Source organism: Osmia bicornis, chromosome 7, assembly GCF_907164935.1.
Source record: "Osmia bicornis bicornis chromosome 7, iOsmBic2.1, whole genome shotgun sequence".
NCBI classification, from domain to species: domain Eukaryota; kingdom Metazoa; phylum Arthropoda; class Insecta; order Hymenoptera; family Megachilidae; genus Osmia; species Osmia bicornis.
Window position 1 is genome coordinate 490,799 of NC_060222.1, and position 21,617 is coordinate 512,415.

At 40.1% G+C, this 21,617-nt stretch overlaps 2 protein-coding genes across 4 annotated transcripts in view; one reads left to right on the forward strand and one right to left on the reverse strand.

Moving 5' to 3' along the window:
• LOC114874024 (glycine-rich cell wall structural protein-like) overlaps positions 1-21,617 on the forward strand; it is a 102,150-nt gene that overhangs the window by 25,249 nt on the left and 55,284 nt on the right. The window lies entirely within an intron of this gene.
• LOC114874017 (breast cancer type 1 susceptibility protein homolog) lies at positions 11,979-21,463 on the reverse strand. Its single transcript, XM_029182896.2, has 7 exons — positions 21,144-21,463; positions 20,323-20,537; positions 15,512-19,116; positions 15,102-15,166; positions 14,312-14,930; positions 13,966-14,083; positions 11,979-13,852 (listed from the first exon to the last, which is right to left on the reverse strand). The coding sequence occupies exons 1-7, from the start codon at positions 21,224-21,226 to the stop codon at positions 13,650-13,652; spliced, it is 4,908 nt and encodes a 1,635-aa protein (XP_029038729.2). The 5' UTR covers positions 21,227-21,463; the 3' UTR covers positions 11,979-13,649.

A 21,617-nucleotide genomic window follows, 5' to 3' on the forward strand; every position in this document is an offset into this window, starting at 1 on the left:
AGGCTAATTTATAATTCTTCTGTAGCTAACGCGATGATAACGGGAGTAAAGAATTATTGAAGATACTGCTCGTTCATGGTATTTGCCTCGACGACGTTTTCTTTACGTTTCATTACATAAAAGGCTTGCTGTTTTTTGTGACTCGATGAAGGAATTTTGTCGTAGCTCCTTTCAGAAACAGTAAACGTAAACAGTAGCGTAACACCGAGAATTCTAAATGGAATTCTTTTCTAAAGTTACCCCGACCAGCTTTCTCGTTCGGTACGCTTTCGAAAATAACGTATGCATTTTAGAAAACATCGGAAATGGAAGGAGAGATATAGTGTAAGGGGAAACGGATTGTTTGTTGTTAGATGTACTTTTGGAAACGTTGCGAATAGAACTGCATTTACTTGTGTTGTATTGTTTCATAGAAGCGTTGTTTCCATTGAACTCGGTTTTATAAGGATTTTAGTCGCAGGTTTAAGAAGAAAAATATTAGAAGTTGAATATTCCCCTCCAGTGTGGTTCAGGACAAATATTACTGCTCCTCTGTGAGACCATTTTTCTGTTATCTCGAAATCTTACAATTCAGTCTCGTAATAGCTGTCGCGAGAGTAACGCGACATTTCGGGAATAAAAATTTTTATTAGACGACCAGGACGAGGATCGCGGGTATGCCAGATAAGCCGGTATATCAGCTTTACGAGGGGTGTATCCTCGCGAATCGTCGCGACGACACGGATGCTTGCCTGCCAGGAGACCGACAATTGCCTCCGTTCGATCGTCTTAACACGTTTCCAATCAATTTTACTTTGTCGCGTTGATCGCGTTGATCGCGTTGATCGCGTTGATCGCGTTGAAAATCACAATTGCAGGGGGAAAAGGTTCTTTTCAGAGAAGATCAGAAGGGTTTAAATCGCGGGCGATCATTCTTTGGAGACATTTCGGAGGCCGATAGGGGGGGTGACCTGGGCCAACTATGGCCTTTAATATCGCGGGGTGCAAGTAGAGTTGCTCGATGAAAAGCCAGCCTTCTCTCGAGGCGCTTTCTCGTTAAGAAGCCACACAACGGCGTTGAGTTGACTCTACGCTAAACGGGGATACTTTTGCTCGTTTTCTTGCCCGTCACCCCCCTGTCACCTCCGTCATCTCTGCCAGAAGAACAAAAACGACAGGGGGACAGTTGAAAGTACGGATCTAGCTTCCTTCTCGCCTCTCGCGGCCTACCTTTGTCCGTTTCGCTCGTTATTGTCTGTCTTCTTGGACGTTGCTTCGTTTAGAGCACCTATTAGCTATTTCTCTCACGATTCCAGGGTTGATAGAATGTTAAATAATCTACAAAATCTCGTCATTGAATCAGGGACCCGTTTCATCTCTCCAAAGGTCCATTGAACCGTGGAAGACAGCATCCCCCTTATTCATCTTATCAATTACATTCACCCTTTTGAATAGACGACAGTTTGCATTGGATTCTTAAAAATATTCTCGCGTCATACATCTTCCATAAATCGTGCGCAGTATTCGGAAAAATTTCCTCTTTCATTCACCGGCTAAAACTATCCAAGCGCGAATTGAATCACCGCTCTGAGGCCGATCTTGAAGCAATTCGGGGCGGGATGCGAGTACATAAAGCGAAGGCCTAATGAGTCGCCAGTGGCATTGGTTTTTGGCGATCCTCGTGCAAAGGATTATCCGCTTGAAGCTGGCTTCTCCCTTTTCAAAGACGAACTAGACGTTTAATAGCGGCTCGTAACGAGCAAGGAGATAGAGGGCGGATCCACGTTTGCCGAGAGGGAAAATTCTAAAGACGCGCCAGAGACTCTTCCGCGATCTCCATTTTTGGGGATTTAATTCGTTGAACCACCACCGCCAAACCTTAATTATACTTCAACTGCTTTTCGGCTGACTCGTTGATAGGAACTATCATTGCTTTTTAATCAAGTATTGTGATTCGTCGTAGGGAAAGGGTTGAGAAAAAATAAAGAAAAAAATCCTCTACATCGATAATATAGGCATAACTCGAGAAAAACAATGCAAAAGTTTCTGCGTTTTCTCTATTAAAGGGAGAAGTTTGATCAGCATTGAGCGGAAGGGAAGTGGAAATACCTTAAGTTGTTCAATGATATCGACTTTTCAACGACAGAACGATTTATAACCTCGGTGGCGCGAGGGCCTCGTGAAAAGCATTTTCATGTAAAAACGAAATTCAGCCCAGATTAAATATCAACTTTCTTTTTCGGTGCGGCATACTCGACAAATACCTGCCGTTTTTCGTTTTCCATTTTAATTCCCCGTTAAATCTCGAAAATATCTGTCTCCAATGGTGCTCTCCGAAGAGAAAGATTTAACTATTTCGCTACCATTTTTTAGCAGAAAATTTCCAGTTCCTCGAATGTACCATTTTTCCCCCTGAATTGTCCTGTACACATATACGGCGCGAAAGACAGAAATACCAGGTCTTCGGAGAAGTTCCAATTTCGATGATTAAATGGGAACGTCGTGCGAATCGGGTCCACTCCCGATGGTACGGATCTTTCAGATACAGGGGATAGGGGGTGAAAGATAATAAAAAAAAAAAAAGTAGTCGCGAACGTACACGGTATTGTCTCGTTGTGCCGTGCTGATTACGCGCCCGGATATCTGTCGATGGCAGCGGAACAATGCGAGAACGACGAACGAAAGGGTAAATAAACGGTCTGTTTCGACGAGAGGGCAAAGGGTTTTTTAAGCGGGCAAGGCGATAACGCGACGATTCAGCTACATTTTCTCTGTTGGTTCGTCAATGGGACAAAACGATCGGGTTAATTGATACGGCATTGTTAACGAAACGATAGGGCCCTTCTTTTCATGCCGAACTCTACTGTTTCGGAGAATTGAAAAACTGATTAGTCTATTTAAAAATTGAAAAACGACGACATCTCGTCACACGGTACTGACGTTATAATCGCTGCAATTGTAAGGAACACGTTGGCAGACCGCAATTTGCACGGGCAAAATCGAGTTTCAGGGCCACTGTCTTGTTCGCACCCTGTCGTTTCTAAAGCTGTATTTACGGCGTGAATTTCAACGGTCTGAGGGTAACTTCCCTGACAAATCTCTGGCCGGAAACGAGCCGCGAGAATAGATTGTCACCGGTGTGCTTCAGCTTTCGTGACGGATTCATCGCGTTTCTCCAGCAATTAAGGAAAGATCCCAATTAGAAGCTTTCATAGATTTCCATTTGATCAAAGGAACCTCTCATATATTCTCATATTTTTCCTCGGAATTTTTACGCTTGTTTGTACTCGTTTAGCAATCGCAGTGGTAACGGAAGTTTCGGTTGCATAAAAGTCTGGACGCACGGCGGCTGGTGTGTTTATTAAAAATTTTACGAGAACATTTCCGACATTGTGTCCGTCTCGATGGAATGCGAGGCTGCCTTTGTGTTGATATTTATAAATTATCAGCCGAGCAGAGAGGAGCGGATCTGCTTCAGCTGCCACGGTCCACGGAAATATTTAATCGTACCACCCCCGAGAGCGGTTTTAATACGCGCGCGAAATACCTCTGGAAACCCCGCAGGCTCTGCGTGTAATTTCCAAATGAAAATATTAAATCGATCGAATAAAACTGTTGTCATCCCATTGTTCGATCGAACCAATAAATAATAGTCTCGACGTTGTAAATATCCTGCTGTACGCAACGGCATAGAATTCGATAGGCCAGTAATAAAAAATATTCTATATTTTTTATAGTTTATAAAATTTTACCGATAGCGTCGTCGCATCCTGCAAATATTTGCATTTTAAAATAGCGGTTTCGACGGCGAAACTAGAATTCATTCTTCGCACGCCTCGAGTTCTATCGGTTCGACGCTTCCGGTGTTGAGAACGCTTTGAAAGAGACGGATTCACCGTTGTTCGAATAATTTTTGTCCCGATCGAATCTTGACTCTCTGTATCGGCTGCATAGACACTTGAATGCAAATGACGACGAGGTGGTAGAAGAAGATACAGGGGGAGAGAAAACGACGACGGAAAGGTAGATCCGCGTCGGTGTTTGAGCGACGAGCGTGAAATTCCGGCTCCAGATGCGGTTAGGCAAGCTGACGGGGCTGTGCCTGCCTCGCCTCTGCCAGTTAGATTATAAACACCGTTTCTGAGGCACGATTTACTGCCAGAAATGCTTGAAATACCGAAGAAGAAGACGAACCTTTGTTAGTATTCAGTGTTACGCTGATTGTTTCGGTATGGCAAAGGTGTTATTAAAATTTATTTTCACTGCGTTAGTCGAGGCGTTAATAATCCATATTGCAGTCTGTTTTCCAAGAGCCCTTATTTCCATAACTCCGGTCCAGTTGTTAACGAAGGGACTTTAATGAAAAACCTAAGAACAAATATTACCGAAGAAGAAAAGCAACGTGTCTGAGAAAAAGTGTAACAGCCAGCTCGGTCTCTTTTTAGCAATCACGAAATGGTAGCTGTTTTTGATAAAATCCTCTTGGATGTCTCCAATATGGCAGCTAGAGCAACAACCATAATTCCGGGCTTAGAATTCGTCTCGCGGTTTTTGTTCGCGCGACCTTTGTCTTTCCGAGTAATCTCTGCGAGCACGGATTTAAGCTTTCGTGTGAAAACGAATATATCCGGCAAGACGGGGATTAACTCCTTTCGATGCTGCGTGATAGTTGCGAATTAATCTGAACATTTTTAAACACCCTGTATATTTTTCTCGAAGAAGGGAGAAAAGAATCCATATGTTGTAAATGGGCTATTCTCGCGTGATAAATTATTAAAGTTTTTTCTTACCGTAGATGTATCTAGAATATTGATTTCAATTTCTATAGAAGGCGATTTCTTGCCAAAGTTGAACCATCGACCGTTCAACTTCCGTGACCATAAATATCGTCTCGGTTCCGATACTTTCTTCTTCTTCTTCTTCTTCTTCTTACGATTAGATAGCTCCGATCATCTATACATACATTCGCGACTTACATTTCAACTAAACTTTATAAATACTCGTCGACCTATCTATTTCGAACGTGTTACGTCAAGCAACGATGACGTTGTGGATAAAAGTCTTTCTTCCTTTTTTCTATCGACATTTTGGGCGCACCCACTGTCTATGCAAAATTAATATTTTGCGGACAAAAAACGAACGATAAATCAAGATCAAGATGAGGAAAATAATATATCAAAATCGGCGAACCGTTTCGTATTCGCGTGCCAAATAAATATGTGCAAAAAATTAAATCCTTAAAAAGAAAAAAGGAAACCTTCTGGCACGAGGAGACAGGGGCGATTCGTCAAAGTTTCACAGAAATTTACGACGGCCAGAAATCTGTCCGGTGGAAAAAAAAATGGTCGAAGCGTTCGTCTGGTGAGCGAATAAAATTTTTATTCACCGTGGTTTTGAACAGAGTTGAGAGGAACGAACGTCATCGTAAAGCCGGACAATTTTCCTCTCGACTCTTTTTCTCTGATCCATAGAGGGAGAGAAGGAAAATATTCGTGAGCAATTGGCCGTTGCCTGCCGAAAATGCAATTCCATTTTCGCGAACGTCGCTTCGAAAGTGAAACACGCTTTTCTACGAATTCACACCCTCGATTTTCCTCGCCTTTTGTCGAAAATTTCTATTTCATTTGATTTTTGTTAGTTGGGCGAACGTCGAAGAAACGTGTCAAAGAATCTCGATGAATTTCAAATTTGTCGTCGCTCTATTGCCAAACAAAAGCTCCGTTTCAACGAAAGATTTCTTCTTAAACCGTTGAGCTTTTATCTTGGGCGAACATCGTCCGAGCCTCCTTATCCGATCGAGAACTTCTTATCCAAGGGTTGAAACTCTCGTTAACGTCGATCTGGCTGTCGAGGATGCTACGATCTGCGAACGATCCTTCACGGATCGAGAATCCAGCTATCGAATAATCGTTTCGATGTATCCCTTTCTCTGTTGGGATGAAATCATAGCTCCGAACGCGATTCCCAATGGAGATGGCTACTCGTGTGTTCAACGATCGTTTCTCCTCTCTCGAGTTGCAGCAATTTGCAAAGTCACATGTGCGACTACCATTTGTCCAGTGTTCTGTATAGTAGAAAGGGGAGGATTGAGTTATCGGCACCGATCACGGGGAAAACTGCTTTCAAGTTGGCTGTAACTTTCATCGAACTCCGTAGACACGCAAATTACGGTGGACGGTGAGCTATCCATTTATCCTTTCAATGGATTTTCTGACACTTTAGCCGTGTAATTGGGTACAGACTTGGTGACGTTTTTCTTCCAAAGAAGTATCGTAAAAATTGATAGAGAAATACAGAAGAATAAATTTGATCGCAGTGCACCAATAAGCTGATCGCAAGCCACCAACAAGTTAGGCAATTCTGCAGGAAAGTACATAAACCGCTAGCCTGTGGCTATCCGTTCGCTCACTCCCTGCCAGTCTAAAGTTTGTTGCTCACTTTTCCATCCTTTTTTCCTTCGTGGTTGTGCGCACCTTCAAAGAGTAGAATTCGAACTAGTTTAGATCAAAAACACCGTTTATAATATCCACTTGTTTCTATCGTACTCGCAATTAACAATTTAGTGCGCAAAGTTTTAAGAAAACTCAAATTGAAAAAAAGGTTTAAAACGAACACGTATCCGGTTTTTTATTGAACTGCAATCGCAGATATGATATCCGAAAGCCGGATCACGTAAATCCTGAGACACACGTAGAGAGCAGCAAAGTCACGTTGCAGCCTTCAATAACGCCATCCAACGTCATCATCGACTACGGTTAACGCGAAGAATTCTGATAAAAGGTTCTCATCGATTCTGATATTTCTCTGAAATGGAAATACAAGATGATTGGTCATTTTTATACAAACAATACTTTCTCTGCTCTCGTCAAAAATACAAAATTGGCCAGATTATATAGAATCAGAAATTGAGTATACTAGCAACCTGAAAAAAAGAAAAAGGACGTACCTACCAGAGAAAAGTCTTGGGCAAAATAAAAAGTTGGCTACGTTAATAATAGAAGAAGTACCATCTGAGACTAAGAAGAGGGTAATTTATTCTCTCATAAAATCGTAGATAGTAAAGTGTGCCGCTTCATTTCGCATTAAGATGGACCCTTCACTATTCTTTCACTGTTTCCCACCTCGTTTCTTCTCAGTTAATTGTTCATACACACTGCAATCTCGTGGCGCGGCGGGGGCGTTTTTCTTCTTTTCATACCTTAAACGATTCTCCGGCAGAAAGAACCGCCATGATTAACGAAGAGTCAATAACGGCACGTTTCTTTGAGCTTAGACTCGAGGAGGGAAAAAAAATACAGAAGCATCGGAGATTGTTCCTCTTCCATTTTATTTATTTTTTTTTTTCCCCACAAAACTTCGTTCCGATACAATGGAATATCGGAAAAATCCGTTCGAAATGCATAATTTCAATTTGCCTCGTTGAAAGACTATTGCTTCGACAATGGCTGAATAATCGTACCTTAATGACGAGTTCGTAAGCATTTTTTTTTTTATCAATCAATTTAACGATCCTCGGTTGCCAATGTTTTAATTCGCGAGGCTTGAACCAGTTAAAAAATCGTAGTTGTAATTAGAACAAAACTTTGAAGACAAAAAGATTGAACGTTTCGGTTTCCATAGGGCTGTCAAAATTATTGCTACAGGTCCGTTTGAATTCGGAATTGAAAGCCAGTTCCCAGAAACTACTCAGAATCAGACATGCAACAGATTCTAAACAGCTCTCGATCGATCTCTTCCCTCCTATTCTAAACACTCGTCATTCGTAGCTGAAGTAGCAGCAAGTGCATTCGCACAGCCACGCATCCACAGTTCATTTACCCTTATATTAGACCGCAATCGTTGCGGATCGTAAACAATCGTGGTAACGTTCAGTAAACGGTGATCAGGTTTCCAATTGCTATAGAATTCTTGTCAGTACGGTTTTAATAATAAGCTGATTCAGAATTTCATTTTTAATATCTTGAAAGACTCGTATCGTCGTGAGTCGAGTCGAGTCGAGTCCCGTTGCGTTGCACTGAGCGTTGATATTACTACTGCGCCGCTCGGGCAAGTAGTACGAGACAATATGTAATCAGACGGGCGTGGTTCGGAACGTGGATAGACAGCAGCCAGCCGTTGCTTTTCGGGTGATATCTTAATCTTAAAATAAAATTTCTTGACGAATGGGTTAGGTTCGAATATCGTTAACCATTCCACCCCTTTCTTCGTTATTCTCACCCTCGGCTGAGTAGTTTTGCGAAGCGGTCAAAGACGAAGCAAGCAATCGACGAGGAGCGACGCTTTTCCACGTAGCGATAACGAGTCGAGGCAGTCGGCAAACGGGAGCAAACGGGGGTAAACGGGAGCAAACGGGACAAAACACGAGATTAGAGGGGTTGCCTATCTTTAGAACGTGTGCCAGGGCTCGTTGGAAAAGAGAGGCTAAAGAGGGAGGAAGAAAAAAGAGCAGACTTTTTTCTTTTTCTTCGTCAGCTAGAAAACGCGTTGCAGTTAAATCCGGAGCAAATTAGTAGGCGGAAGAAGGTCCTCGCGGCACTTGCTATTGTTAATTGCCGACGGCCGAAACGACCTGGGCGCGATAAAGGGACAAAGGGTGTAAAAGAATGGGTGAATTGGACATCGATGGAATAATGGGATAAATTATTTTGGATAAGCACATTGAAAGAGAGATGAATTATAGACTTGATCAACTCGATAACACAGTCTAGATAAATACATTTTGTAGTTAGTCGAAATACTTATCGTTAGAGTATCGCGTCGACTTGAAAAACATGTTTACTTTGAGCCAAGTTAGCCCGCCTGAACGGTCTCGCAAGAGACAAAGAGAACCTTCAACGGAGGGACACTTGACACGAATGCGGAGAATGAGACAAAGCTATGATCCGTAGTTTTCGTCGACGAGTTTATTAGAGAGAAAATTACGAGGGGAGACGTTCGATGGACTTCCTCGTTCAAGCTGCTAGACAGTCAACAAAAGCGAAATCATGTTAACGTTCAGTAAACAGAGCAAGAAGTCTGTCTTTCAGACGGAGTCTGTGTCTTTGACATAGAAATTCGATTAAGATCCTTAATTAAGAATCCTCTAACTAGAATTTGAACATTTCACTCTAATTAATGTAATTGAAGGTTGAAGGAGACTTGGGCCTGATGATTTATTTTGAATTGGTAACACGCAAGAAGACCGGTCTTGTTTAATTATACATCGCCTGTTTAAAAATTACCAAAGTTTCTGATAACTATTTCAAGCGATCCGTTAAATATTTGGGCGGTTAATTAACTGGTTCCCAGTTGGCAATTCTAAATAGGAAATAACGTTAAACTAGGTTTTTCAACGGAACGCATCACCGGTTATGTATCATTCATTTAAAGTTTCTTATTCATCCTGGTAATTAGTGAAAAGCGTCTTCGTTTCCATTATCCACGATTAAATGAAACTAGAAGAGTCTCGCGCGCCATACAAATTACGTAGCGGCGAAAAAAGGAGGCGAAAGAAATAATTTTTCTCGCAAAAAATTAAATCCACCCATTCGCTTGGATTTTAATAACTTTAACGAGATTACCGGCCGATGAATAGCGGTCACATCTCGTCCCGTATTTTCATAACTTCTCCCAGTAGCCGCTCTAAAAAGGGACCGTTCCTTTGAAATTCGTTCCTTTCACAATTCATGAAAGTTCTTTTTTCAACTGTTTACACCCTATCTGACCACAGACGCCATTTTCGGATTTTTCCGATCCTTTTAACGTCGACTCGCCTCTACTTTTATGTTCTCCTATTATATTATTCCTTGGCTTCGGGCGATTTTCACGCCTCCTTTATCCTCACTTACACGGAAGAACTTGTATCATTATCGAGTAGATTAACAACTTTGGTTATAACAATAAAACATCCGAACGCTAATCCGAAATCTACACATTTTCGATACATGAGGAGTTTAATATATTTTTTTATTTTCAACCCTATTACAAGCTCTCCCGGTTACTGCAACGGAAATAAAATTTTTCATTTCAAAAGCTTTCCTTTGCTACCGTCAGATTTATACGAAAAACATTTTTCTACTTTTCTACGTTCAATTATTTCATATTTTATCCATGGAAACTCGTACGAAACACAAAATTAAAATAAAAGAAAAGTACGGCACCGCACCGCACCGCACCGTACCGCACAGCGTGTTCGTGGCAAGCAGAAAAGTAAAAGAAATGGAAAGAAAAAAGAATAAACTGTCGCTTGCATGCGGAAAACATTTAAAGAATATATAGGATGCCATCTAAAACAAGCCGTATAAAGTTCCTTACTTTGCATATTGTATAAATTTTCAAACGAAATAATAAGAAATGGGTTGTAATATAAATCCATACTGTCACTCGAATGATCGTTTTAATCCAGTCTTGCACGGATCAAGAAGCTTTTCATCGCGTTTCCGACAGGATGTAACAGGGTTCTATCGCGTGTCGCGGTTAACAGGATCGATTTTCAACATCGCGTCGGAAGCACTACCACTTGTTTTATTACCGCGTTTCAATTAATTTAGAGCAACGACTCGGGCCCGCATATATTCGGGGGAAAAATTGGCACGGTGAAATTGGAAATGGAAATTGGAACGGAAACCGACCACCACGCGTATCGTTATTCCTGCTCTTTCATCCGCGCGTACACGCTCCTGCAAATATAATATAATAATATCTCGTGAACAGCTATAAACATTACCACCACTACCACTAACAGCTACGTTATTACGTTGTTGTAGTGAAAACATTTTGTTAAGACGCTTATCCGTTTCGAAACAATGTGCCATTTATTTCGCTGAGAGAATAAAGCTAGCAAAATTAAACCTCTAATAAACTTGATTCTGAATAAAAATTTTATACCTTGTTATTCGATTGAAATAGTTTTGAGGATATTAATGGAAGGTAATCCTTTCAAGTAGCATTTTTCCTAGAAAAACTTATTCATCCCCCATATAGTACTATAGATCATCAAGTGGATTAATATGATAGGCAAATTTTATCGGATCAACGGAACACGTTCAATTAGTCTCGCAGATGGTCTCGTGTATAATTTTGTAGGAGGATCAATAGGATGAAATGATAATCAGGATGAACGAAATATTGGTGGAGTTGGTCGATTATTGGCTTCAGGTTAAACGGGTTAAAGATAGCCGACGCTGGACACTCGGGAAACGGTGAAAATACACTTGCGTGTGCATGCTGATGCCAGCGGAAGCAATTAGTGGACCGAGTGCGAAATCGTGTAAGCGATTCTTGAATAAATAACAGAGCCAACCTTTCGAGGCTTTTGTTGTCCCTCGTGTAGCGCGGATACGTGTCTTGGAAAAAGTTGCACGAACGAAAAGACAATAGTTACCCGTCTTATTGTCGTACGTGTACTTCGTTCTTTAGTGTACTTTGTACTTTGCTGTTTAAAGTACACCAAGAACACCATACACAAATTATTGGGTTGAATAAATAGTCTTCGTTTTTTTCCTTAAGAAGAAATTTAAACTAAAATAATTAATTTTTCCATTTTCCTTCTGTTCTTCTTCCTCTTCTTCTTTTATTTAAATGTTCAAACACGAGGAAAAATTTTCACGATGAAAGAATTTTTATTACATTAGTAATAACGAATATAACAGAGAGGGGCTGGTCCACCCCATTCGTGAATAGATAATCAAACTGCAAAGAAACTGTCGATAGAATTTCCGATTCGCCAAGGAATCCATAAGTTAGCGTTTTAAGAGAGGCCACTGTTGACATGTTCGCGAATGTATCAAGATTGTACTCGGTAGAATATAAATGGACGTGATTCGTGTACATTGGCTCGTGTACAAGGGAGAAACTACAATAGAGACGTTCGATACTATGCACAATTGCGAACGATTCGCAAACATACAGCAGTGTAAGCTGAGGGGAAAATGGAATAGGTGAAGTTTGATCCTGCAAATTCAGAAATTTTGAACAATGTTGCTGCGATGTTACATAGGTTCTACTGAATAAGACAATAATTAATTAAACATATAGCAAATTTAATAAGCGCATTAGAAATGTACAAAAATAATTATAATCCATTCGATTAACGTACAACCGAATCATCTTATAATCTACTGATTCATTTTACAAAAAGAAATATTAAACTTGTGCGAAGAAATTTGCTTCTTCTTTTTTATACGCATACAATTTCTCATGGGAGATCGCTGTCACACTTGTGACAACCATAAAGTTTCGTCTGATATGACATTTGTCGCCTTACACGACAAACAACATACAGCAATATACGAAATTCGAAGTCACAATATTTTGTGTTTTATATAAAAGAGCACCAATTTAGGTTGACCGCCAGAATAGAGCTAGTATTTGTAAAAAACGGAAACATCTCTGATTTTCTTGTGAGTGTCAAAGTTACATATGGGTATATGTGTAAGGCACTTTGAACACACCACAGTGATTATTTCTCCTCACTTGGTGGCAATTGGAACGAGATTCATAACCACCGGTGTGTGGTAGTGTGCGAGCCGGGAATGTTGGCTACAGGTGGTCCCGGGCAAATCAATATCGTTCGCGTGTCTCTCGGTGAATACGTGAGTAGTGGTCTGAATGCCCCTTCGCAACACGCAGCCTCTGTGATCCCACCCATAATGATAATGATGATGGTAATGATAATGAGACGATGATATTGCACGCCTCTAATAAGGCAACCTTTCAAGGTGTCCTCTGATTTCAACCCTTAATCACTATGGCGAAGAAATATAACATACAAGATGTATGTTTCACTCTATTTAACATATATCATTTTAATTAAAATGATAGGCGGACATCTAGAAAAATTTCCTCTTCTTACACGTATAGCTGCGTGCTTAGACTTCTTTTACTTAAAAGAAATTGTAGGGGGAGAAGTGTTTCATTACTCGTTTTATTTGTTCACGTTCTTCGAGTCCCAGGCTAGAGGTTCTAAGTTAGGATCTCCCTAGGGCCTAGGCTCTCCCAGAGTTCTCCAAAGATCAAAGGCATATGGTGAATGAGACTTCTCTCTCCATACTTAACCAAAAGAAGCCTAAGTTGCCATTGAGCGTAACGATAGACGTTACACACTGATTTAGGCAAGTCAGATATAGAAATAAAATATAAAGGGTGTGGCTCAAACTGGTAGCCACAATTTTTTAATATAGAATATATTTCTTGATATATGGATCACAGTATGGCACGAAACGTAAATATTAAGTTAGTAACAATAATAAAAATTATGCAACTTAATGTATCAAGAACTGTACAATTTTTGTTTCTATTTTCACTTACTCGTATATCGCAAACAAATAAAAACAATTACACGAGTATTTCACAACTCGATAACTAATAAAAATTCGATTGAAAATTGAAGTCCAGCTTCACGGGAGAAACTCTTTTGACTTGAATCAAAATTTCCAAAAACAAAATCAAATTGCCTTTGAAATCGCTAGCAACTGCAGTACACATTAATCAACTACATAGAACACTGTTACATTTCAATGTACAGTTTTACCGTTCACGGTTCGACTCCAACACGTGTAAAATAAACAAGCAATCTCTCTGCAGAAACAAAAATTCTCTCTGTTTTTGCGATATTCGATTTCAGAAATGGGTCGCTGTTGCAGCGAACTTGAATGGTAACTTGAATAAATAGGAAGACAATTAATAATTTATCACATCGACATGTTAGAAGTGCTATCAGAATCTTCGTCAGGTTCTCCTTCGACTAGGAAATCCGGAAATCCAAGTGCTAGAACTTCCACAGTTGATAATTCTTGAAGATACGGATAGAATGATACCAATTTGTATTGACTGATACACTGCACCACCCATTCATGAACAATAGGAACAGCGCCTGCCTTTTGGTACCATTTCACTGCAAAAAGAACAAGTTTGAATTATTTTGCCTACACATATATGTAAAATCGATTATGAATAGCGAATTTAATTCGCTCTTCGCATAATTGCAAAAGAAAATAATGGACTTACTGATAGTCTCGTAGTCGTGAATGTCCGCCTGTATCATGATGATCTTCAGCTTACTCTTTTCCGCGGTTAGATCATTCAAGGAGTCTAGTACCGTAGCACCAGCGGCTCGTAGCAAGTCCTGAAGGAGAATGTATTTCTCAAGTTGTACGACTTGGCAGCGATTCAAGTTTAAATAGCGCGGCAAGATTGGATAGCAGGAAAAACGTAAATAAAATGCATCGCTCGGTTACCAAGACTTCTTTAAGAATTACTAAGAAAATTACTACCGAATTCTATCAGAATTATTATTCAATGCTACCACGACTAGACTATATACATCGATGAAAATTTATCGAAAAAATTTTACCTGATACTGTTCAACAGAAACGTCAGCGTAGGGTCCTTTACAGAGGAAAGCGAATCCTTCGAACAGGCCCTTCTGCCTTAATCGCGAATTTCGCGGTCCGGGCTCTAAAGTAAGGCAATCAACCGCCTCGTAACTTTCTTCGTTTACTAATTTCTTCTCCTTCAAGGAATCAATCACCCATTGGTAGCTGACGATCCACTTCCCGTACGCGATACCTTGAAGATACTTAAGGGTTTTACTCGCTCCATTGTTCCCTTCGTTCACCTTCACGATCACGTGTGTTACCTCTTCTTCGAACTGAGTCAAATACTTAGCGTTCATCATTCGCGCTAGTTTTTTCACCTGTTCCACTTGCGAAAGTATCAAACTACTCCACACGAAACATAATTTTCGCGTTTTCGAATTGTTCATAATTCCCATTGTAGTCTTCATACGTCTAAGCGATGACTCGTTGTTTATCGGTGCTGGCTTTATCGCGGAGTTGCATTCGATCCTTGACGATGATTGTTGAACTTTTGGAGTACTTTGGTATAAAGGATGGATGCTTTTCCTGCTGCACGGAGTACTTGGTATGGTACTTCTTGTTGACGATGATATCACTGAACCTTCTCGGATCGAACTGTTAATGTAAATTAGTTTTCGTATTATTTTTATATTCTTCAGAGAGAATCTATATTTATGTCTCTAGTAACACTAATACCTCTATCGATCGAAGAATATTTGTGTGTGTGTGCTAGAAAATGGTTTGCAAAAGAATGGAAGCAACGAATGGAAGGGTCGTTTTACTTACTTCTTTGTCTTTGCGTCAGGAGTGTTCTCGACAATGTCGTCTTCGTCGGCCGAGTGTTCGGTGTCCTGGATATTTCAAAGCAGAACAAGTCTTTGAGAATGCTTATCTAGTAAGATAAGGATGTTCGTTTTTCTTTATCTCATAAGCAGTCGAATAGACGATTATGCACCGTATAATAAATGTCAGCAGATAAATAGAATCGTGTAATCATTATAGACCTAAATGTTAATCGACTAATGAAATTTTCATTAGTTTCACGAGCTATTGAATTCTGATTTATAAATGAACACTGATTTTTAAAGCGATCATGTCGATTGAAACACGGCATGGGAAAATCAGCCTGGATCGAAACGTTATTGTGATGCAAAGAAGATTATATTTAAATTTACAAAAAGGAAAAGAAAACAGACCTTATTCCTATTATTCATCTTCTGCGGCGTCTTTTGCTCCTGTCCCTTCAATCTAGACGAATTGCTCGAAAAAAGAGGTTTTCCAAACAAATCCTCTTCAAATTGTTTAATCAACAAATCATGTTCCGTGACGTTCATGAGTGAGTCTAGTTCATAATCCACCTCTTTCATCGTCAAATCATCGTCATCCACATTTCCCTGTTGTCCATCAGCACGTTTCTCATGATCAGAAGTCGTCGAATTGCGCCTGAATGATTTATCTGTCCCGCTGATCCTTTTCAGCTGCTCGCTAGATGATTCTAATGCTTTCACTTTATCGTTACTCTTGTTATCCTTTACCAAAGTGACATCATCATCGCTATCGCATCCGTATAACATCCTTTTTCCTATACATTTATTCTCCTTATCTGAACTACTAGATCGATGCGCCAGCATGACGTTCTTGTTCAACGAACGCGCATTCGAACTTCCGGCGGCACCAGGTTCGTCACGATTAAACGCTGTTTTAATCTCATGCGCCTCCAAGTAATCATCGAACGCGTTGGTATCAAAGTTCAGCTCATTAAAATTATCCGTAGTCACTTCCCTCGCGTCTGCCATTTTACCATCTCCATTTACGGAAGTTGCAGCGCTGTTTCGAATATTCTGGATCTTGTCGATGGTCGCGCCGAAGTCGGGTGAATCCTGGTCCGCTTGGGCCACTTTGTCCCATTCTTCGGTAGCCAATTTGGAGGCAAACTCGGACAGGTGTCTCGGCTGCGAGGAATGAATGTTAGCTATATTCGCCGAGTTGGATGCTGAAAGAGCTTTGTATACTTCAGCAGGCTTCGCACGAGCTGCCTTCGACTTGCTATTCTTCTTCTCAGAGATGTTCAAGTCCTCGCACCAACCGTTTACCAAGGATTCTAACTGGACCTCGTAGTCGGAATCCGGAGATGCTGTTCGCTTCCGCTTTGGTGGAGGGGAATCAGTCGAATCCTTCCTGTTTTTTACTGAAAGATTAGAAGAACCTGTGTCAGAGCGGGCTGGTGACATTATTCTTTTGTACACCTTCTTGTACTTTTCTAAATGAGAATTTGATGTGTCTGAATCAGAGTCGAGTAACACAACGTCTGCACATTTAGTACTAGATTTGGACAGGACACTCCCGTCCTTGCTGCGAGTCGTTAACTTTTTCGAGCCCCTGATACAGGTAGTCTTTGACGAGAAACTGCAATCAGATTTAGAACCATTACCTTCTTCATCGGTAGACATCTTCTTTGATCTCTTCCTCTTGGCGGCTAAGTCGCAATGCGAATCATTGTCGGAACTGCCGAATGCTTTGCGAATCAGGGCTTTGGAATGCTGTCCTTTTACCTCTAACAAGTTATCCCTATTGTGATCGGTGACTTTAACAGCTTCGATTCGATCACACCTGGAGGTTTTTTCAACAAAGCTGCTGGGTGAGTCGAAGGACAAGTACCTCAGCTGAGAATCGTTCGAGGGAGACATTAGTTTCACTGTGCTTTTCGACATTGCGTTCTGAGAGGGTGATACAACGCCTGAGTGAGGCTGTTCATCATTCTCGTCATTGGAGACAATCACTACATCCAAGGAGCAAGGTTTTTGAACGTTATTGGTAGCTGGGACAGTTTCTTTGGGATTACTTTGTTTTGCGTTAGCTTCTTCAGATACATCCTTGGTCTTCGTTAGAGGTTCTGCCTCTGGCACAGTTAGGTCTTTAATATTATCTTCTGTTACCATCATTGAATCGTTTACAGTAACATTTATACTACTACCAAACGTGTTTTCTAATTTGATATTCTGGTAACACGGCGTGTTCAAATAATCTACAAAGTTACACGGTTTCTTGTACTTATTCTCTACATTGAAACTTAATAACGATTCGCGCCGAGTTGATCCGAGATATAAAAATTTAGTGCGCTTTTTACAGTATTTGAAAATCTTGCCTAACTTTTTAAACGACACCAGAGACCTATCCTCTTGTCTGTTGTTTTCCATAGTTTTTTTGGAAGCATCGTTGCTGAGACCTTCATCAATCTGTCGGTTCAGATCGCGATTGGCGTCCGAAGCTGAAGAATCGTTGGATCTGCGATCGGTATTATGTTTGATTAAGGACAATCTACCACGATTCGAGGTCCGACTCGTTACAGATTGACATTTAGAGGTGGACTCGTTCATGGTGTTCGATAGCGATCGATCAGTGGTCATTTTCTTGGGGGCTGCTTCGATAGGCAACTTGGACGGTGGCGTGTGAGACATATTGCGTCGCTTCTTCAGAGGTAGCGTGCTTTCCATTTGGTCTTTATTGCCAGTCGCGTCGGGACGAGTCTCGACGTCATCTGCCGCAATGCCGATGATGTCGTTCATCCGATGACTGTCCAAATTTCGTATACGAACCTGTTCACCTTCTTCCAACACGATGAAAGAGGAGGTCTCCTCTACAGCAGAATTTTCCAAACGTTCTGCGTTTTTCTCTTCGTCGTTTGGTAGAGTTTTATCAAGGTCAGATCGGTCTGTAGTAACTCTAGTGATGTTGACGGGCGTATTGGATCTTTCGATGCTTTCTTCTACGCGTTTTCTTCTTTCTTCGACGTTGGGCAGACTCTTCTCCAGGTTACGAAGATCTATAACACTTCTGACCATACTTGTGGCTGCTTCAGGGTCTTGACGATTCTCTACGCTCTTCCGTCTTGGAAGATCCTTTTCTTTGAAGTGATCCTTGAAAACGCCTGAAGGCAATCTAGATTCCTTTTCTCTTCTCGCATCCTTCGGCTCTCTTAATTTGCTCGCTCCTTCTTCTACTGTAGTCTCTTCGTGTGATCGCGATTTGCTGACGTTCAAAGACTTGAGCTTCTTCTTCTTCTTCGTGCGCATCTCTTTGCCAAACTGAACGACCGAGGACCAGTTCCTCTTCATCGAGGGTAACATGTCGCAGGGAGACGTCCTCTGAACGTCGGTCGATCTTTCTTTGCATTCTTCGCTCGATTTTGTGATTCCGGATGTACTTGGCCTTGAATTTGCCTGTTCGTCAGGCAATTTCACCTTGGAGCCATGATTCCTCGTTTCGGAGGACCTAGAAGGACCCCTCTCTTCCTCATTATCCTTGTCCTGGTTGTTCGACAAGGATCTCCTCAAAGGGGTTTGACGCTGTTGCTGTTCTTCAGCCTCGTAATCTTCCAGTTTGTTGTCTTTGCAGCCCTGTGATACAGACATAGCCAAGGTATCGTCGAGATTGCACTCAGCGGGATGTTCGGGAGTGATTTTATCAGGATCGTCAAAAGCTTCGGTTTCTGGCAATGTATTTAACCAACTGTGCACCTTGGAATTCTCATCCTTTTCAGGGAGATTTTGATCATCATTCGTAGTTTCAGCGGATAGAGGTTCGACACCAGAGAGGCTGTATGTAGACAGAAGCTTCAGGATATCATTATTTTCGAAATTCTTTCCCTTCTTCTTAGAATATGTGCGAGGTTTCTCGTGCCTTTTCGGTATTCGATTCATGCCGGAACAACTTGGTTGAACGTTTTCTTCGTAATGATAATCGGCGGTGATTGGAGAGTGACTCTCTTTGGTGTTACGTGGTTTCACCAAGTAAGAGGATACTGTAAAAGTACGTAGATTCTTTAAATGTTTTTATGAAAAACGAAACTTGGAATCAATATATTAATTCTGATTCAATTAATTTTCAAATTTTTCATATCTTATTCGAGCGTTTAGTTTCAATTCTGTTAAAGTCTCAGGTGTTTGCACAGAAGGATAGCATTTTATTTGAAACTTTTACATAGACAGCTGTCTACGTTTCTGGATCCTTTTTAGCTCGTCAAGTGTCCAGCCGCGGTTAGTTTCAAGAAGTTTTATTTGGTTTCATGGAAATGCGCGCGCGCGTGCTTCAGGCTGCAAGCACGAGAATGCATTTGGGAAAAAGTCGGAGTTGAGAGTTAGCCATTGAGAAGAACATCAGGAAATTGACCTATACATTGCAGTTCCGTATATTATGAAGGAAGAGACTTCGAAGTTGCATTTGTTTGATTATTTTCTTCGCAAGGTATTATTTCATTTTATAAATACATTAGCGTCTGAATGTGATGAAAAATTTTACTTTTAAATATTAGCTTTTTTATATGGATAATTTTTAAATTGATAAGTGTCCCTGATAACTACATATCGGAAACGGAAGCGTTTGATATTTTTAACAAACGTCATCGAATAAAAAAAAAATAAAAAATGATAGAGACACGTTAAACGTTCTCTGTATACGTATACGATAGAACGTTACGAGGGGATAAAAAATTGAGCTTTCGAATGTCTTTGGTAAAACATAGGAACCTCAAAGAACAGTGAGAGTTAAATTTTTGAAAATGCAGCTTCTTCACTCCGGGGAACGAATAGCTGACCCCGAGTGAACATGATGTTGTGGTAGATGCACCCGGATTGCTCTACCTTTAAAGCTTCATGTTTTTCTTATCGAACGGAGAAAAAGTTTATAGGGGGAAAAATGTTAGCTCCCTTCAAATCTATTGCTTTGCTGCAACACGAGAAATTTATTGCTCTCCCGATACATTCTTTTTCTATTTATTATTTCTTCAATGTTATCTATCCGTTTCCATTTCACGGAACATTTAATTAAAAATAATATAAATCTGGCGGGTATAGGATTGAATTTTCAATCTGAATTTATTGCTCTTTTAAGATCTTAACATAATATTTTAGGTGATTTTACCTCGACTATTTATTAATATTTTATTACATCAACGCGATAAGATGACTATCATAATCGTGATAAGACAGTGATCAATCAAGTTACTTACTATCAATGCCAGAGTCTATTTTAATGGCTTCGATCAATCGATCCAGCCGATCTATGTACGTTTTCATGTCCTCGTCCGTCGAAATAGCACGTCGATGGAGAGCAGAATTGCATAGCGGACAGGATGCATTTTTGTTCTGCAACACTGTCTGGATGCAAGTGTTGCAGAATCGATGTCCGCAAAGGGTTTTCACAGGCTTAGATATAGTATGCAAACTGAAAGATAAAAGCACCTAATCCCTTACACACCTGTGCTTCAAGCTATAGCAAAGGGAATAAATTATGAGAAAGCTGAGGGGCAGTGCAATGAGTTTTCGAATATGGATGATGATCTATGCACAATGAAATTGAAATGCTTAAGTTACTTTAATTCCTTTGAGCGATACTTGAGTCTAATTGGAAAATACAATTACATTTGGTCATACAGATATCGGTTGTTACGTATAAAGTAATATATTTTACAAATAATTGCACCTTGTATAATAAATGTATTTTATTAATCATATCTTAATTACAACTAGGAAATTTCAATACTATATATTAAACAGACAGAGTACTATTACATAATAACTTAAAATTCACATGATATTAATTTTGTAAATAAAATTATAAAATCATAGCAACTTACGGACAAGATAAACTCAATATATTTATTTCATAACAAATACAATGTAATTTAAAAAATGATCAAGAACGTAATGAAACATAACCTCTACTAAAAGACGTGAACCTATAAGATGGAAATATTAATGATTTATGTAATGAACATTTGATATTATTACACAGGCATTATGAACGTTTACATATTAATTATGAACTTACCAAATCATACACTGCAAACATGTATGTATATTCTTTATCACTTTCGACAGTTTGTCAGCAGTGGCGAAGACTTGTTCCGTCATCTTTTCTTTTTAATCATAATGAATAGCACGTCGTGAATGATTCCGTATCAGCAAGTCCACTTTGTTTTTAATCAACAGAACGCAACAACAAAAACTACAGTAATTCCATTCACATGTTTGTCTTATTACTTATATGCTCACACCGATGACAAGTGTTGTCAACAGGTTTGCGCGCTTAGTTTTCGGATTTAGCCATACGAACGTGATGGCGTTGCGATCTATCGGTCGATACGCAATACATATTCGAATCTACTTTAATATTGCCATTTGTAACAGAATTTTATTTAAGTATCGCAAACTAATGATAAATATAAAGATGATTTCATTCAGTCGGTACGTAAAATAAAGTCTTCTTTGATATTATTTTATTTTGAAGTGCGCAATAAGCTTA